Below are 18,420 nucleotides of genomic sequence, written 5' to 3' on the forward strand. Positions count from 1 at the left end.
TATATGATCCACTATAAACTAGAATAGTATCTTTTACAAGGACCAACAGATTGCCAAATTATCCATACTGGATACACATGAATGAATCTACAAGTATCCTTTCAGATACCATAAATCTTCTATTTGTTTTCAGTTTATAACTGTTCAATGCACTTGTACAGCAGCAGGGCCTTCTGCCTATAAGCATTCACTTAAATGTCAAAGAAAAGTGTGATTCTGAGTCTTGTGAATGAGCAGGTGATCTGTTCCAAGGCTGCTGTCACATTGTTCTTCCCATGATCTGTGTCCTACAAATCTCCAGTCATTTGTTCCCTGTGCTGAGAAACAGTTCCAATGTTACCAGCAGCTGCTCTTATGACATAGAGCTGCAAGCTTTCTAAATTCAGTGCGCTGCTATAGCTGGCTGTGAATGTTGTAAAGCAAGCCAGAGCATGGGAGCACAGCTTTTAGGCAAAGCATGTTGAATCAGAAAATATGCCTCTTATTCATAAAAAAAATGGTATTATAAAATAGCCAAAAAGGATACATGATGTGTCTACTTTATCTGGGTTATTTGTGCAATAATTGCCATGATTGCTAAATAAAAGGTACCATGTAACATAGAATAGTAATGTTATTGCCTATTGCACCCACTGCGGTTTTACATTTTTCCCCAAAAATGGTGGGAAGGCAGCTATGTAATTGTCTCCCCCCACACCCTAAAGCCCCTACAGGCATGAGATAGACATCAGATTTCGGTCTCTGAAAATAATCTTTTGTGATGGTTCCCAGTGACAAAAGAATGAACAAGCACTGTACACACACCGACATTCTGCTCTATGAAGAGGGGAGGGGGAGGATAAGCAAAAGGCACCCCTTTCCTTATGAGAAATTACAATGGTTGTCCCTATTGGTTATTTAGTGACAGTTCCCTAAACCAGTGGTCGCAACCTTTTCGGACTCACGGACCACTAAATTTACCAGCTCCAGACCGCGCATGTGCGGGGAGCCGTGTCAAAGGGGAAGAAACTTCCCCCAGAATGATGTCATAATACCAAAACCTGTCCCCCTGTCCAGAGACAAAACCCTCCCACTTCCCTAAGCCTGCGATCTGTACAGGGGACATGCTCCGCGGCTTTGGCCAGTGTGCCTACCCAGCGGGGTCCTTCTCCTGACCCCACCTGGGGGCGCACCAGCCAGAGCCGCAGACCACCAAAATTTTCTTTTGGCAACTGCTGCCCTAAACAACATCAGGGGATTACTGTACACACACGCTAGATTTTTGCTGATGATCATCATTGTTCATCTAGGGCAGCCTTTTTCAACGTTTTTAACATTTTAAAATGCAACCACTGCCAATGTTTATAATATGCCCAGTTCATGGTACACTAGCTTGGTAGTCAATGTGAGGAATGTCCAGTGGAAAAAATGCCACCCTTACAAATAGCCACACAGCACCATTCTGTTCTATTCAGAGAGGGGGTGGGGGGTGGGGGGGGGGTTTGGATAAGAAAATTGCACCCTACTGTGCATTATTGGCTCAGGTGAAAATGTAGCATGTGTAGAGCGGTCCCTGGATGTCATTTATCAATCTGGCCTGACCGATTAGGAGTAACAATTATCTGGCATGTGTACATAGCTAATGACTAATGAAAACTCGGGGCTGGCATGGCGTGTTCATTGGACACAAGCATGTGACTGTGTTGTGCAACAACCATTCATAAACCATACTATTCAATGGTCAGATGTATGCACAGCCGGCCACCAATTTTGTCTTTATTGGCATAATCACTACGCTGTATTCCGAAAACAGGACACACAGCATTCACTTGTCATTAAACAAATATGTCTTTCCCAATTCATATATACAAACAGGACTTCAAAAATGTATTGTAAAAACAAACGAAAAAACATACACACTGACACCACAGTTTATTTTGAATGTTTATTGTATAATATAAAACTACAAAAAGACCGCTCATTTCCATGTACATTTGCCCAATTGTTTTTCTTTACAGTCCATACCTACATGTGAATACAGTAATGTGATATCAGACGTGTCTGTCGTATTGCATAGAAAAGGCACAGCACTAAGGTCTGTGGGAGGAAAAGGCGGCCTTTGCCTCGACAAGGATACTTTCATGCATTGCCCAATTCACAGCAACTGTATGTTTCGTTCAAAAGCTATAAACAATAATAAAACTTGCATAAAAACTGAGACAATTTGGTGTTCCATTATTCAAAAAACTATTTTTTGCCTAGTTAGTCTACATAAAGCAAACTAAAATGTTGGTGATAGCTAATGGAGCTGAGTGATCATATTATAAGGAGTAATGAAAAATGATGTTATTGACAGATAGAAGACTGCAGAACTGCAGGAGTATACCTTATAAATCTAGTGTCAGGGCCCCACAAAGAAAAGTGTTCATGTTTCTCAGAGCAAATTTGGATTTCAGCAAAAGAATGAAAGGAAGAGCCAGGTTGTTTGCATTCACAAACTTTTAATCCTGTGGGCTAGCCATGTTTAAAATAAAGTAAGGGGGCAATAACCTAATACAGCTTTTTTACCCCTGAGGAACCCTTGAATAATTTTCAGGACATGGGGAACCCCTACTAAAACCCTAGGTCAAGCAATGGAAAAAGACCTCTTACATTAGTATTAGTACAAAGAATGTCCCCTTGCAGCTTTGGTGTCTTGCTGACATTGCCAAGTGGCATTGACTACAAAACTATATAGTCACCATTACATGCAAGGTCAATCAGCCAAAGCACAAGGAATCTCTGAAAACTGGAGGAACCCTAGCTGAGAAAGTTTGTTCAATTATTTCAATGTACTGCAGTACACCGTATGTGATGGAATGCATTCATCTTATACATCATAGTAAAGTTCCATCTTTATATACCTGAAAACATAAAAAATATGTAAAAACGTTATACTATTTTCTTTTTAGGTATTGGTGAACATAAAACTACAATCATGCACAGGGCATTGAACACAAAGCTGTGTGATTGTAACACCATATTACAAGGCAAATGTTCAATAGGTAATATTTTGCCAGACATATTGGACTTCTTTTCCAGACAAAACTCTTTAAACACTGTAATATGTAAAAAGTAATACTTTTATCACGAGGCTCGTTTGCAAAAGTAAGGAACACAGCCATTAGCCTCAAGTGAAAAATCCAAACAAAGGTCCCAATGTACCATTTGCCAAAACAGACTGTGGAGACCACAGTTTTGTGTTAGGTGCCTCGGTAAAATCACTTTTTCCTCTGCAAATTGATGCTGACTTTGTTATGTCTACCAAATGGCTCCCTTCTTTTTGAGCATGAATATAACCTGGCTGACTGCAGATGCAAGGAAAAACACCACATAAAAAATAAAACAAAAATAACTACTTATGTGTTTAAAGTAATTTTTTTAAATACTGAGGGATAAAAAGCTGTAAAGTTCAAAAAGCAAAAACCAACCTATCTGGTTATGTTGATGTTCTAGAATGTGGTTTGGGCTGAATTACAATTTTGTTAAATATTTCTCTGCTGATTGATTGTTGCTTTCAATCTCCTACATTGCACTAGAGAAATAAAAAGGGGAATATTATTGGATGACATTTTAATGAATAAAGCTGCATACACATGTCAGATTTTTATCGCCCGATAATCGGCATCTGCCATATATCGGGCGAAAATCTGGCATGTGTACAGTCGGCGGCGTCCATCGTCCGAACGACCGTCCTGGCGGATCCACGGACGATGGACGACAGCCGATCCTAATGAAAGGGAAGGAGCGGCACCCTGCTGCGCGCTCTCCCCCTCCTCTCTCCATAGAGCAGAACGGTGCTGTATGTACAGCACCGTTCATGCATCGTGTAGTCCTTCCATCGTTAAAGATCCTTTCCAACAACAAAAATTGCACGTGTGTACGCAGCTTAACGGCAAATGTGTTTTAGGGATACAATTCCATGGCCATTTAAATATTTCCCAGTAACTATAAAACATAATTTTGGAAATGTAAAATGTATTTTGAGTAGGCCATGAAAAGTAATACCTGTTTCCCATTAAAATGTACCTTATGTTGAGCCATTTTTTTAATCCCAGTTTAGGACAGAATGGGGAAGGATAAGAACACCACTAGTGGGATAACCTGGTGGGGTTCCAGTCTTCCCCATTCTCACCACAAAATGGGAAAAAAAAAATTAACTCAATTTATACTGGTATCATATGCCACTTCAATATTCAGAAATACTCTGAGCATTTTCAAATAATGGAACACCAAACAATGGCGTGAACTGTGCATCAATGAAAATGGTATGGCGGACGTTTTTCTTTGCCTCCCACCCACTTCTGAAATGGACGTACATTCCTAAACACGGTACATTCCTACCATACATTCTGTACATGTTACAATCCAGATGTTAGCTTCACAATAAAATAAATATATTTACAAAAGAAAAAAAGGAAAAAAAATAAAAGGTATAAATAACTTAAAGAGAAACAAATCACTTCAAAATCAAAGCGGATTGGTTCTGCTCAGTTCTTGTCATGTCATTGCACGTTATTGTGGAAAGCAAAATCAACTTCAGCAATTTCAACCCTTTATTATTTTGTTCTTCAAACCAAATATCTATTTGATGAATTAAAAGATTTCTAAATCACTAGCTTCACATAGGTGGCACAAACAATGAAAATTGGTAGACAAGGCAAATAAAAAAATAGTATTATAATGATAATATGCTTGGAATCAGGGCAAAGCCATTTTGTAGTTTCCTTTCTATGTGGTGTACAAGGCAATGTATGTATTTTACAGCTTTTTTTTTCTAAAAATTACAATTATTGTGTGCAAATTTTTGACAAAGTTATGGGAAAATGACCTATGGTAATACAGCTGTGGCCTGTATTGTCCTCCATTTTTAAACTGGTCAGAATTAGATCTCACATATGTAATCTCAGTGCTTTCTTTTTTAGAATTCATTAAAGATCCAGTCACATGTTGAGCTTTTTAGCACCATAATGCGCATGCCTATTTATTTTTAATACGCAACACATGTTGCCATGCAGTACAAATAGAAAAAAAAAGGGGGGTGGGTATTTTGCAGCAAAAATAAAACTTGCTTTGGGAAATGCATACATGTGAATGGGTCATACAACAGTGGCTTAATATTGATATAAATTAAGTGGGTGAATTGATGTGTGAACACAGCTTTAAGTGCATGATGACCTTTTTAATGTCTCTTCACATTGCTGCTCATGTTGTTTGCAAAGCAGTGGTAATATTTTATTTTATAATGTACAGAATAAAATAAGTAAGAGTAAAATTTCTCCCAAACTTTTATTGCTCTCTGTGTCATAATAGGGACTCCTTAATTTATTCTCCATTCTACAAATTATATTTTTATTGCTTTCTGTAACCCTATTTACTTCCTTTCCTAACAACTATCTGTTAGAAAGTGGGGGGAAATATACCATGTTGCCTAGTTTTGGTGATTTTTATATAGGTTATTTTAAATATGTGCAAAATACACCTAAAGTAAAAGTGATTGAAAAAAAATGATTGAACTATTCTCCATCTATCAATAAAGTTAAATTGTAAACCAATATAAAAACACAAATTAATGTGGCTCTGCACTATTATTCAATTTTATGTTTATGTTATGTTTATTTTTTAATGTGTTTAATATGTTTTATTTTTTTAATTATTTTTAATGTGACAGTTTAGGCATCTGAAATTACCATGTTTTCAAGTATCTTTCCATTCTTGAACAGCAGAGCTTAGATTGGGGAAGCTACAGAAGCAGCACAAGGCGCTGACCTGTAATGCTCTTATGCCAACAACAATGTGATAGAAGAAGAAAGCAGTTCCATTTTATTATTGTTTGATATACACAGATGTCTGATAGAAATTAATGCGAGTAATGTGTGAATATTTTTTTAAATAGGTGATGAGGAACTTGTAGAGGAACAACTTAACTGCACCATTGAAAAATCAGGTTACTTGTGCTTTAGAAGCCCCATACACTTCTAGGGGGTGATATTGCTAATGCTTTTATTGATTTTAGCATTTTGTTAGCAGAAACAGTTTTAACCAAAAAATACTAGGAAAGAGAAAATCAGTGTATGTATATGGATGTCGAATTAAAGCTGAATTGGAGGGGACACCTATGATAAATATTAATTGATATATATATATATATATATATATATATATATATATATATAGACCAAGTTTACAAACTTGATATCACCTTTAAAATTAATAAATTAGTGGAACATTTCCAAAATGTGGTATTGTTCAAAAGCCAGGAGACTTAATAATAATTTACACAATTCATATTATAGGTACAAAATGGCTACTGCCTCTAATGCCAGCTAGAAAATTATATGAAGGAAAAAAAGAGCGTAGAACATAAATTATTTATTCTTCATTATATATTTACATATTTTATAATTTTATTGGTGTTGCTATTGAGTTAACACCTCCCACCATAAAATATGATCCTTAGATAATCAATACATACATGCTATAAAATAAATAAAAGATCTATATGTTTGTTTAGTAAAGGAATATGTAGCTGAATAAATTCACATTTCCTGTGTGCATATAAATATATTCCCAAACTGTAACACATGAAACTCTTCACAAACACAGTGCCCTGCTGCCTTCACGCGGACCGTGCTTGAAAGAGCGTCCACGTGGTGCCTCTTTAAAGTGCCATTTACAGATAAACCCAATCTGATCGACGGCAAGAAGTGAGCAGATACCACTTTATATTGCCCGATGACATAAAACATAATTTAACATTTCTTAAATAAATTAATATAAAAGTAATTTCTAAGGAAGCCATACACAATAAAAAGTAGATTGCAACCTGTAGTTAACAGCTAAAAGTACCATACAGAAAGCAAAGAAATACTGCACAGAGGCTGGAGAAAGGGCTGGATTATTTCACTTTATCTGGAACATTTACTCTTAAACCGAAAATGTGCCATAGAATGCTAAAATAATTACAAGAATCTAAGGTTTTTCAGAACTGGGATGAGCAACAAATCAAGATGATATGGGAAATATAGCAGGTAATAAATCCCCCATGTCAATCAGTCAGATTCCAATTTCCTTCAACAGGGTTGAAAACAGTACAGGGTTGGCTGTTATGGGCCAAGCTTCTGCAGTCCCAAAAATACCTCTGAAATTGATTTATTCAGTAAAACACAATGAAGATGATAGCATGAAAAGGACAACAATCTATAATTACTAGTGAGAGTAAAATATTTGAGCCTACTTCAATAATCTAAATTTTGACTGGTTGCCTCACCTTGAAAACCATAAAAAAAGACATTTACTTCCTTGTGGTATAGAAAATAATATAGCACACATCCTATTTGCTGCAGAGGATACTGCTCTAGCTTCTTTTTTTTCAATTTTGGAATTGTGTAACCTTTTTATGCATCATTCCATTGGTTAAATAAAGTGAACATCTCAAGAACCTCAATGTGTCCAAACTAATACTACTGCCAAAACACATGCACCTTGTGGTACCAGAAAGTACGTGATGTGCATTTATTGGATTTCTTTACATTTAGAGAGCCTACGGGTCTTAACCTATACACAAACCAACTTTTCCCCCAACTTCTGCACCACAATCCAGGATCCGTTTAAGCAAAGCAGAACCAAAAAGGAGGAAGCCCACCATAAACTTATATATACCTTGAAGGCACCATAAGGAGGGTGTATTAGCTTGGACATACTGATGACTCTGACAGGTTCTCTTCAACAGAAAACATACACAGCACAGGAATGGCTACAAAACTATTTTTACAATAGGAATAAACTGTAAATTACAAAAAACATAAACAAGATTCATTTTTGTTCACAGAAGACATAGCATTGATAAGAGTAAATGTCCCTTAATGTACAAGAAAGGAATAGAAAACTAGCAATGATGTAAAAAGCCAAATGATGATGTCATACTGGGCAAAAACAATCATCTCTTTGTTTCAGCTTTTACTTTGTTGCAGAGGGGAGGCTTTCCATATACAATACAAAATATACTGTAGGTAATATAAAAACACAAGAGGCACAAACACCCAAAATATGGACACCGATTTCATTTACTGGTCTTGCATGCATTAATGATGGCAGCCATTTTAAGCAGAGTGTTTCATATAATGAAGAGGAACTAGTAACATCCTTCTTTCATGAGGTCAGTGGCTAAGCAGGACCCTGTATGGCATTAATAATGAGCAGTAATGGCAGCCCTCGCTAACATTCTCTCTCAACCAGGTTTGTAAGTAGTTCCTAGTGAACTAATAGACCAAATATTGGTTTGCACTGGCTGCTTTCATTATGCATGGGAGGCCGATACAACTTGAAAGCTATTCCCAAACAAAATGTGATATTTTAATTTTAGGCAGGCCCAGAATCATGAGCCGTATTCTCGTCTAATATCTATTGGTGACTCTTCATTGTGAGATGTCTCAGAGTCATTGCCTGTGTTCCCCAGCCACAGCAAGAGCTCAGGCAAGGGTAAAAAGTAAAAACAACATAACATCTTGATGGATTCCTGTAGACTAGATCTTTGGTTAAAAAATCTCCCAGCCCAAGTCTCCACTTTATGGGTGATTTAGCTGATGACTACCCAAAAAGTAGAATATCAGTTTTTTTTGGAAATAGCCTTTAAGAAACATTGGCAGACCTTTTTTAAAAAAGCTGGTACACAACAAAAACGCCCATTTGGACATGAAATCAGGTCATAACTGGTAGTTCTTTTGCTGTTTGGAACATAAAAGCAAGCACCTCATAAAGCATGTGTATCATCTTGTCTGTGCTCCAGTTTTTATAAACATTCTGCATTTACCTTTGTACACAATAAAAGGGGTCAAGTGTCTGATCCGTTGATAAGAAAAAGGGTTGATCGCGTATGCCCATTTTGTTCTATTTTTAATTTAAAAAAAGGCTTTTCTATTGTGAGAATAGAATGTCTCATCTTAAAACAACCGGGAGGTACAAAAATTGCATATGTACCCAGTTAAGGGGGTAGAAAAAGGTAGTGGCCACTGCCTTGGCTTAGCATGTTGTCCAAGTAAAGGAGGTCAGGTAATTGGTATATAATGCCAGCTGTTTGTAGGCATTGATACTTCCTGTGTAAGGTTTTCAAAGTAAATAAAATGTGAAAACTATGTGAGGGGAGGGTGTACAATGTGGGCAATCATTGGTATTCACGAGGTAGCTGGGAGGTATTTATATACAAATTAAAAAAAAGCAGGAAAAACACACAAGTTATAAATAAACTAATTTTCCTAATCATAAATAAAAGACCTAGACCCAATTATTTCAACTCTTATAGGGACATCCTACCCTCCATGTGCTCTTCTGACATTAAACTGGGATGATATTCTACTTCTTTAATATGGCCAAAATCAATGACCTGCCAAGCACAATATTGACTTAAAAATGATCATTTACACCTTGAACCTACACTGTCTGTACTGAAAACAGCCAAATAATAATCAGTAGAAAACTTGTTAGTAATAGAAACTAATTTTGTTTGGGTCAAGGGTATTCAGGCCTATTGGTCATCATCAGGGAGTTTTAAATTCTGTATTGTGGATTGCTAAATAGTATATTGTAGGTAAGAGCATCTGCACTGTCCCTTGGTTTTGAGTTGAGAAAAAACTTGAGAGCTTGGACAGTTACCAACAGAGAGCTTTTGCTACAGGAGCATCTCAAACATAAAAGAGTGGTGAGCAATTCGGTATGCCATAATTATTAGTTGTGGGTGGTCCAGGACTAAAGCGTGCCAATTGCGTATACACAGTGAACCATTTATTAAAACACAGTCCAGTTGAAACCACAGACACCAATAATTAATCTCAACTACAAGAGTGAAATCTGCCTACGACTGATTGTGTTTTAATAGTTGATAGTTTTTACCTTACAAAAGGTACCTCTGCCGTGACTGGCAGACCTGTACACTTTAATGCCACCACTAATAAAAAAACAAATACAGTTAACACCCATATAGCTCTAAAAGTGAAGATGAAATTGAGAATAAATACCTAGATGACAAAATAAATAACACTTTTTGCAAAGCGATCTAAACACGTTTTGGGTTTTAAAATCATTCTGTTCCCCTTCTCCATGACAAACATTTCTTGCAACTAAAGTAGGAAATAATATCCCTCCCCCTTGCCTCAAAATACAGCTGGGTGGCCAAATACCTACATGGACTGGAAAGTTTGGGTCAATATTGTACATCTCAATTAGAAAGGAAATTTATATGCAAATTCTAACAAATATTACTTATTTAGAACACTTGTTCCAGTGGATTTTTTTCTTTTTTTTTCCTTTTATATAGAAAATCAATATAATAAACAAGAGAATCTGTACAAAAATATAAAAACATTCAGGCAAGGGGACCTAAGCAGCCATTTATATGCAATTTGTACTGGAAAAGCAGTAATTAATGCCGCCAATTTTTTCTTTTTTTTTACTCCCAAACTAAAATGGGCTAAAATGCCAAAAAATGGGGCTCTGATTACCCAATAAAATTTACCTCTTGCAATAAAACCTATTGAAAAAATAGACAGTTATGCACATGCAATTTACAGCGTTCCCCAACACAATTCTTGTGCTTATACATGTATAACTCAAACTGGTGTCTAAGTTGACACGGTAGTTTGTATGAAATCTTCAGTGGACTGTAGTACGATTGGCCATGGAGAACGACTTATAAAGTATCTCCAAAGCAGTCATACAGAAGGCACTCCGTTACAGCGTAATGTAATTTAAAAACAAGATCCTTTTTGTTTTTCAAAAAAGGCAAAAGTATGCATGCACAGTGCTGTGAATCTGTGGGGCAGGGATAAGGATTATGTAGAGTCAATGACATGTTCTCTTAAGATCCAACCAAAACCTCCATTATATGGTCTAGTTCTGTGAGGTCCATCTTAAAAGGCTGATTTGGAGTTACCGGTTGGCTGCTATAAGGAGACAGTGTTTTGAGGAGTTCGTCTGGTGCCATCTTAGAGGCCGCTCCAGTATTTGATGTGCAAGGGTCAAAATCGTACATGGACGTGTCAATATCAGAAAAAAGAATGTCATCTAGGGTCAGGTCTGTGAGAAAGCCAGTGGAGGTTGTTAATTCGAAATTCCCTGGAAGGGAATCTATTAGTTTTGGCTCACTTGTTCTGTTATCTTGTGTTCCCTCAGGCTTAAGAGATCCTGCTGTGACAGTTTCATCCTTTAGGTCTGGTGAAGCCATTGCCTCTGTGGAGGTAGATGTTGGACAAAGCTCCTCAATTTCATCCAAGGCTGAGGAGAAACTGTCTTTTACTGGCTGGACAGGAGGCAGCGGTAAAGGTGGTGGGAGCTTGCTGCTAGGAATATTCTGCTGGACTGTTTGGGAAGTGCAAAACGTGTCCTCCTCAAGCAGAGAGGCTGGGGTGAGGCAAGACTCTAGTGGTGTAGTGTTTATTAAGTCAGTGGGTTGTAGGGTAGGCTGGGAGGCAAGATGGCTGAAAGCAGGCTGTGCCTCCTGATACGTGTCACAAAGAGGGTCTGAAGACTGTGACGTGCTAATAAACACAGGCCTCAGGCTGCCTTCTTGTTTCAGCTCCTCCTGTATCCGTCTTAACATGTTATTAATTAAAACTGTTTTCTGCAAGCTTGGCTCTGTCAAGGGCCTGTGATTGTAGAGTTTCATAAGGGAAATGTTGAAGATAGTCTGGCGCTGTAAGGTGTAGGATACCTTCGAAGGCCCATCGGTCGGTGACACCACTTTGCTTTCCATCCCATCTTCATGCTCGTCAAACTTTCGCTTTCCCGCTTTACCCAACATATATCTAAAAAAAAAATTACAGATGATCAGACATATCATTTTATAAAATATCATTATATTTTCTAAAAGTAGCTTTTCCTAAATAAGTGATTGGTATTTCAAAGGTGTGAACCAAAGACGTCTCTAGAGGTACATGCCTATGTGTTCCTGAGCATTGGAACCTTGACCATTGTTATGTTTCAACCTGTGGTATGACAGCTTGAAACACTGCTTCTTATTGACAACAAAATCAAATGGCAAAGCTGAAGACACTTGTAAATGACTACAAAACACATTAAAGTGGGCACTACCTGCAGGCCTCTAACTAAAATAATAAAAAGCCATTACTGGTTCTTTACAACTTCCTGGGATCAAACCACTAACCAGAGCTTTTCAGCCAAGGTTCTGACATTTTCCATATACATTGTTAATCATTTGGTCCGGGGTGTTGTTTTTAAATGGTGTCTGGTTTAATAATCTGTAGCGGCTGCACCTTGTAAAAAATTTCTAATGATAAAGGGGCATATAAGGTTGATATAAACAACTGATAGTTTACCAAGCAGATTGAATACATGACTCTTCAACCAAACCAGCGCAGCTTTTGTTTAATATATGATCATAGAAAAAGTGCATTTGCAATGTTAGGGCAGCATGGTGACTCAGGGGTTAGCACTTTGGCCTTTCCAGTGCTAGGTTCTAGGATTGAATCCCAGCCAGGATACTATCTACATGGAGTTTACAGGTTCTCCCCATGTCTGTGTGGGTTTCCTCTGGGTACTCTGGTTTCATCCCAAAATATGCAGTTAGGTTAATTGGCTTCCCCCTAAATTGATCTTAGACTACATTAATGACATATGACTATGGTAGGGACATTTGATTGTGAGCTAGTTTGAGGGACAGTTAGTGACATGACTATGGACTTTGTACAGCGCTGCATAATATGATGGTGCTATATAAATACTGTGTAATAATAATAAAATGGTTTTTATGTACAAGTAAAAGACTTCCTTATGTAGACTTAGATATGATGTCACCAGCCCCAACAAACTCAGAGCTCTCACTTTAGTTACACTATTTTTTTGCTCTTTCGCTGGCTGCAACATAATGGGTGAGGGGCATAGGAGCTAAGCCAATAACACAAAGTAAATATTTAGATGCTCCTAGAAGAGAAGAGGACTACAACATGTAAGGAGACAGAAGTTTGTGCTACTGAATTGTCTTTCCTGAAGTAGTCAAGTCCAGAGGCAAATACAACTGAACGTTAAAAATTATAACAGAATGGAAAATTCCTGCAAATATAAATGTAAATCACTTAAATTCTGCTTTTATTTTACCTGTAATTTTTTTTAAGTTGGTGACAAGGTTTTCGAGTTCCAATGTAAGACAAAGCAATAAATGGCATTTGATAGTACTGAAGATCAACAGCGCCACAAACTGATCATTATTAAAATAAAATAAAAATATATAAACCAAAGCACTCTGTTTTTCAGATAAAGGGTTAAGAGAACAGTCATTAAATCATACTGTTATGGGAATTACTGTTACAGCTTGCAAGTTCTAAAGTGGCAGCATGTCATGTCAGTCCCCTGATAATTATCAGGATTAGCTCTAGATAGGAGATGATCCCTGTGTTAGCACGAATGAAAGAGCAGACAGATCGCAGATGCTTTAGAAAAGATTTAGGCAACTAGTGCCCTCTTTCCAAAACCACAAAAAGTTCTCTGCTCCCTGAAAAATGTACTGTACCTGACTAAAGAACCCACAGGTGTCCAAAAGTCACATCTAACTTAATTGCTAGTCTTTGCAAGCCTCTACTAAAACCAATTCATTGGATGTCAGTGGGATTATAATGCTTAAATTCAGTAGTGGTAAACTGAAAGAATGTGCCCAAAACATTGGTGGTGTGAATGCCACTCAAATCACAGATAAATGATCTCTGGTGTATTGCCGTTGGCTCTAAAAAGTGGCACTAGCTCAAGAACTATGCATGTATGCAGCAAATAGGAATGTCAAGTATCCGTAGCTCAATGAACTAGGGTCTCAAGGAACCATGGTGTTCTTCAAAACCTTGTTTGAGAATGTCTGTTCTAGCACCAAGGAAAATTAGGGTCTATATCATAAGGACTTGCTATTACTTGATTTTCATTCTCATGCATCTGTAGAGTAACCAATACTAAAATTTACAGGTGACAATTAGATCAATTGTGTCACAGTTTTCACAATTTCCACACATAGTGGGCCTATGTGTTGTAACTGACTTATTGTATAAAAATGAAAGTTTAGAAAAGAAAATGCAATTCACCAATTATTTAGACTGGTATAAACTAAATGCAGAAAAAGTGGAAGACGCATTGTCTAGACACAACAGTCCTGGTTCAGGGTCACCCTCCTCAGTCACAGCTGGCTAGTACATGTTTTTTTTTAATAATTACAGACGAACAACACATGTTAACCTCTGACAACAATTTGATTAGAAAGAATCACAATGCTGGAGTCATGCCACAGTTTATTGCCTATGTGCTGAATAACCACATACAATAGAGCCCTATTGCAGAATCACTAGAGGACCTCCTGGGTGCCAATCTTAAGTCAAGGCAACCCCATTATGGAAGATTGGCCTACTCTAAAATAGTACCAAATTGAAATGTTTATTCACATCAAACTTCATATACTAAATATATATAAATTTAGAATTAAACCTTTTGTTAAATACAATAGCCATTTCAATGACCTTATTCTTTAAATTGCCCAGCAATTTCCCCACTATTGTGGACTTTGCTAGTATGTTATAGAGCGCTTAGGATTCAAAATATGAAAGCTTACAGGTATATATTTCCTTATTTAGCTTATTTTGTCTTTTGGCCTCACATTTTAATCAAGCACACTTTGGTATATTGCAGAATAAGTTGACTCCCTAAGTGCAGCTTTTTCAGACAGTAAAGCAAGCCCAACCCATTACTTTTTCATTACCATGCTTCACAGTTTATTTCATCTTATAAAATGCTGTCTGCTATGAAATGCTTTGTGACAAATATGTCTGCTGTTACAGTGGACAAACAACTATGTTTGGCACATGAGTACAAGGTATATTGATCCCAGCACATGCAAGGGAAGCCAGGAATGCAGAGATTCCTACAATGCGCATGAGCAGCTCAGCCTTTTGCGTGAGATGATCAGGAGGTAAGATGCATTATTGCAGAAGGGACATTGCCTGTGCCTTTCTGCAGTAATGATCTTCTTGACCATACAAACCTAAAAGTTGCAATGTGCCTATGTATTAATAGAAAAAAAAAATAAGCACTGCAATGCAAACACAATGCAGGTGGTGTGCTAGTACGTGCAGCCTGGTGTGAACAAGTCCTAAGATAGTAACAGAAAAATAACTCAAGTGTATATTATCACCCTATTACAAAAAAGACAGGGTTGAACGAAAACCATAATTATCAAATTCAAAGGTCAACTGTCTAAAACTTCATTATAAAATCAAATCAAATGCATCTCTGTTAATATGAATATGTTGTGGTGTCCCATATAAAACCAGATGCCAGTGTCAATAACCACAGACATTTTTTTCCCTCAACTGTTTTCACTTCTCTCTTTTATTGTTTATCTGCTGTATAAATTTTCAGAAGCTGCTCATTTATTGTGTGTGACTTTTTCTAAATGTCTCATAACTAATGATCAATAGCTACAGCACAAATTGCCACTGCAGTTCTATACCACAAAATAAGCACATCTTGTAGGCTTATAAAGAAAAAGTTGGTTTTCCTGAACAATATTGGGTATGTATAGTAGCAAATTCCTGTTCTTAAACTAATATAATTATTTATAAACTGACTGTGATGGGGGTTGCTAGCAAAAGAGCAATTTGTGGCTCTCCATCAGGATGCCTTCTTCCCCTTGACCAGCAATGTAAGAGGAATTCTTCCTACTGACCACAATGATATACTGGGAGTTGTGGATATGGTAATAATAGTAGGGGTTCACCTAAATATCATTTCAAGGGTTCCCCCATGGTAAAAGGTTGAGAAAGTCTGATGTAGATAGACCATAAGGTAAACTTTCTTCACAAACCTTTAAATTAAAGCAAAATACCCGTGTAAGAATCGTCAGTTGGAATAGAAATGGGTTCTTGAAGTCAAATTCCAAGGCAGTAGCACTTTTATTAAGTAAGCTAAATATATTCCCCTTTCTGCCTGCAGCATGGTAATGCAGACAAGCCTGCTCTTTGCAAATGTATACATTTTTTAAATAGATATTTAAAGGACATGATGGAAACAAACATAATAGATAAAGGTTACAATTGAATTCCCTTCTGTTGTTTGGTGAGTCAAAGTTCTAGCTAATGAAAAATGTGCATGGTAGTTAATTTTACTATTAATGCTTAAGTCTCTCATTAAGTTTTACCAGGCGTAATTGTCGTAGCAATATGTCCTGCCATTAAAGTGAGGCCTTAAGCCAGTGCAGTGTAAGTAATTCCTTATACATATTGCTGGCATTTGCAGTGCTTTGAAACCTTAAAGAGAAACTCTTATAAGCACTATTTGTATATAAAAACCTACAGAATGAAACAGTGAAACTTATCAATATCAAATATTTGTTATACAAGAAAAAAATACTTTCAAGGAGTAGCTCTATCAGCCATCTGAACATAAAGAAATTCAGATTTTGTTCTTGTGTGTGCATATTCTTTCAACCCGCCATTGCCTAGTTGACAAAGTGAGCAAGCCTATTTCCCACAATACAGTAGGCATTTTGGAAGGTGTATTGCAGTAGACTACATATTTGGGGCATTTTCTGGCTTCTATGGAAGTTGGTAAACATTTTTAACAAATTATTATTACGCATTATTACGCCATCATATTACGCAGCGCTGTACAAAGTCCATACTCATGACACTAACTGTTCCTCAAAAAAGCTCACAATCTAATGTCCCTACCTCAATCATATGTCATTAATACAGTCTAAGGTCAATTTTGGGGGGGAAAGCCAATTAACCTAACTGCATGTTTTTGGTATGTGGGAGGAAACTTTAGTACCCGGAGGAAAAAATCCAAGTCAATGTTGTCTTTAGGTAAAATGTAAAAACAGAAAGGTTTATTCACCTATGTACAATTATAATGTTGGATAATCCAAGTAAATCATAATTATCTGGAATCATATTTGGCACCTACGCTGGATATAGATTTTTTTTCCTTTACACCACCTCCAACCCACATTCTCTGTATATTTTATTTTTTCAAAAACATGGGGAATACACATCTAGAAATTAAAAAAATAAGTTCTAAGGGTGTAATAGTTGGCACAATAATTGTGCATGGTGTGGGCATAGAGAAAGAAGGGTACAGGCAGAGTTTGGGCCTGTGGAAGCATGGTGGCTCCGTGGATAGCACTCCTGCCCTTGCAGTGTTAGGGCCCTGGTTTGATTCCCAGCCAGGACATTATCTGCATGGAGTTTGCAGGTTCTGTCTGTGTGGCTTTATTCTGATTTCCTCCCTAATCCCAAAACATGCAGTTAAGTTAATTGGCTTCTCCCTAAAAAATTGACCTTAGACTACATTAATGACATATGACTATGGTAGGGACATTGGAGTGTGAGCTCCTTTGAGGGACAGCTAGTGACATGACTATGGACTTTGTACAGCGCTGTGTAATATGATGGTACTATATGAATACTGTGTAATAATAATGCTACATCCCACACCACTATGTCTACTTGAACTCCATCCTATAAATTTTTGCTGCGGTGTTGTACAATGTTGCTTAGTCACACCTTGTTTTCCATGGAGACAGTGATAAAATGTAATAAGCGGGCTGTGGGCACCCTCTGAGCAGAGGTACCCAGTTTAGGCTCTGTATAGAGATGCGGGTCATGTGTGTTGGATGTCAGCAAGAATTTCATTTTTCTAAGGGAAAATTATTAACAATGCAGCTTTAAATCCCTTAACCGTGAGAACAAAGGGGATTCTAATGAGCACCAGAATAAAGAAAACCACCTAATAATTACAGGGATAAAATAAACAGCATAACACTACTTTCTGTTTTTAGCCAAAGAAGAAGAACAAAAATCTAAACACGCATATAAAATGCAGGAAAGCAAAGTGGATGTGCACACTTTGGGAATGTTTGGCAGCTGGAGAGTCACAGGCTGCTTAGGAATGCACAGCTATATAGCACAGAGACATTCCAATGTATGTAATCATACAATAAAAATGAACCAGCGGGTTTCTGAAATGTATCTCTAAACATCTGCACTGCAACTAGAAGAGGACACAGACTTAACATGGAATACTTTACAACCACACTACAACGGAGCTCCTAATTTGTGCCATTTCTCCCAATATCGGAAGGTCAAAACTTTGAAGGTCCAAGGCTGGAGAAGGAGATAGAGCAAAAAATATATATACCTTCCTGCATGATATACATAACATAATATTTTACCCTATTCATTGAAGAAATGGCCTGTCACAGCATAAGAAATGAGTATACTGGAGAGGCTTATCATGTGGGTTTATTAACATATATATTATTATTATTATTATTATTATTATTAAACAGGTTTTATATAGTGCCAACATATTACCCAGCGCTGTACATTAAATAGGGCTTGCAAATGACAGACAGTTGCA

General features: G+C 37.1%; 1 protein-coding gene across 1 annotated transcript in view; it reads right to left on the reverse strand.

Moving 5' to 3' along the window:
- Positions 1-1,910: 1,910 nt before the first annotated feature.
- Positions 1,911-18,420, reverse strand: part of SERTAD2 (SERTA domain containing 2) — a 54,276-nt gene continuing 37,766 nt past the window's right edge. The window contains exon 2 of the mRNA XM_072409564.1: positions 1,911-11,816. Within this exon, the coding sequence (XP_072265665.1) occupies positions 10,871-11,812 (942 nt within the window). The 5' untranslated portion in view covers positions 11,813-11,816 and the 3' untranslated portion in view covers positions 1,911-10,870. The remainder of the gene's footprint in view (positions 11,817-18,420) is intronic.

The sequence above is a fragment of the Pyxicephalus adspersus genome, chromosome 4 (genome assembly GCF_032062135.1).
Source record: "Pyxicephalus adspersus chromosome 4, UCB_Pads_2.0, whole genome shotgun sequence".
Taxonomy (NCBI): domain Eukaryota; kingdom Metazoa; phylum Chordata; class Amphibia; order Anura; family Pyxicephalidae; genus Pyxicephalus; species Pyxicephalus adspersus.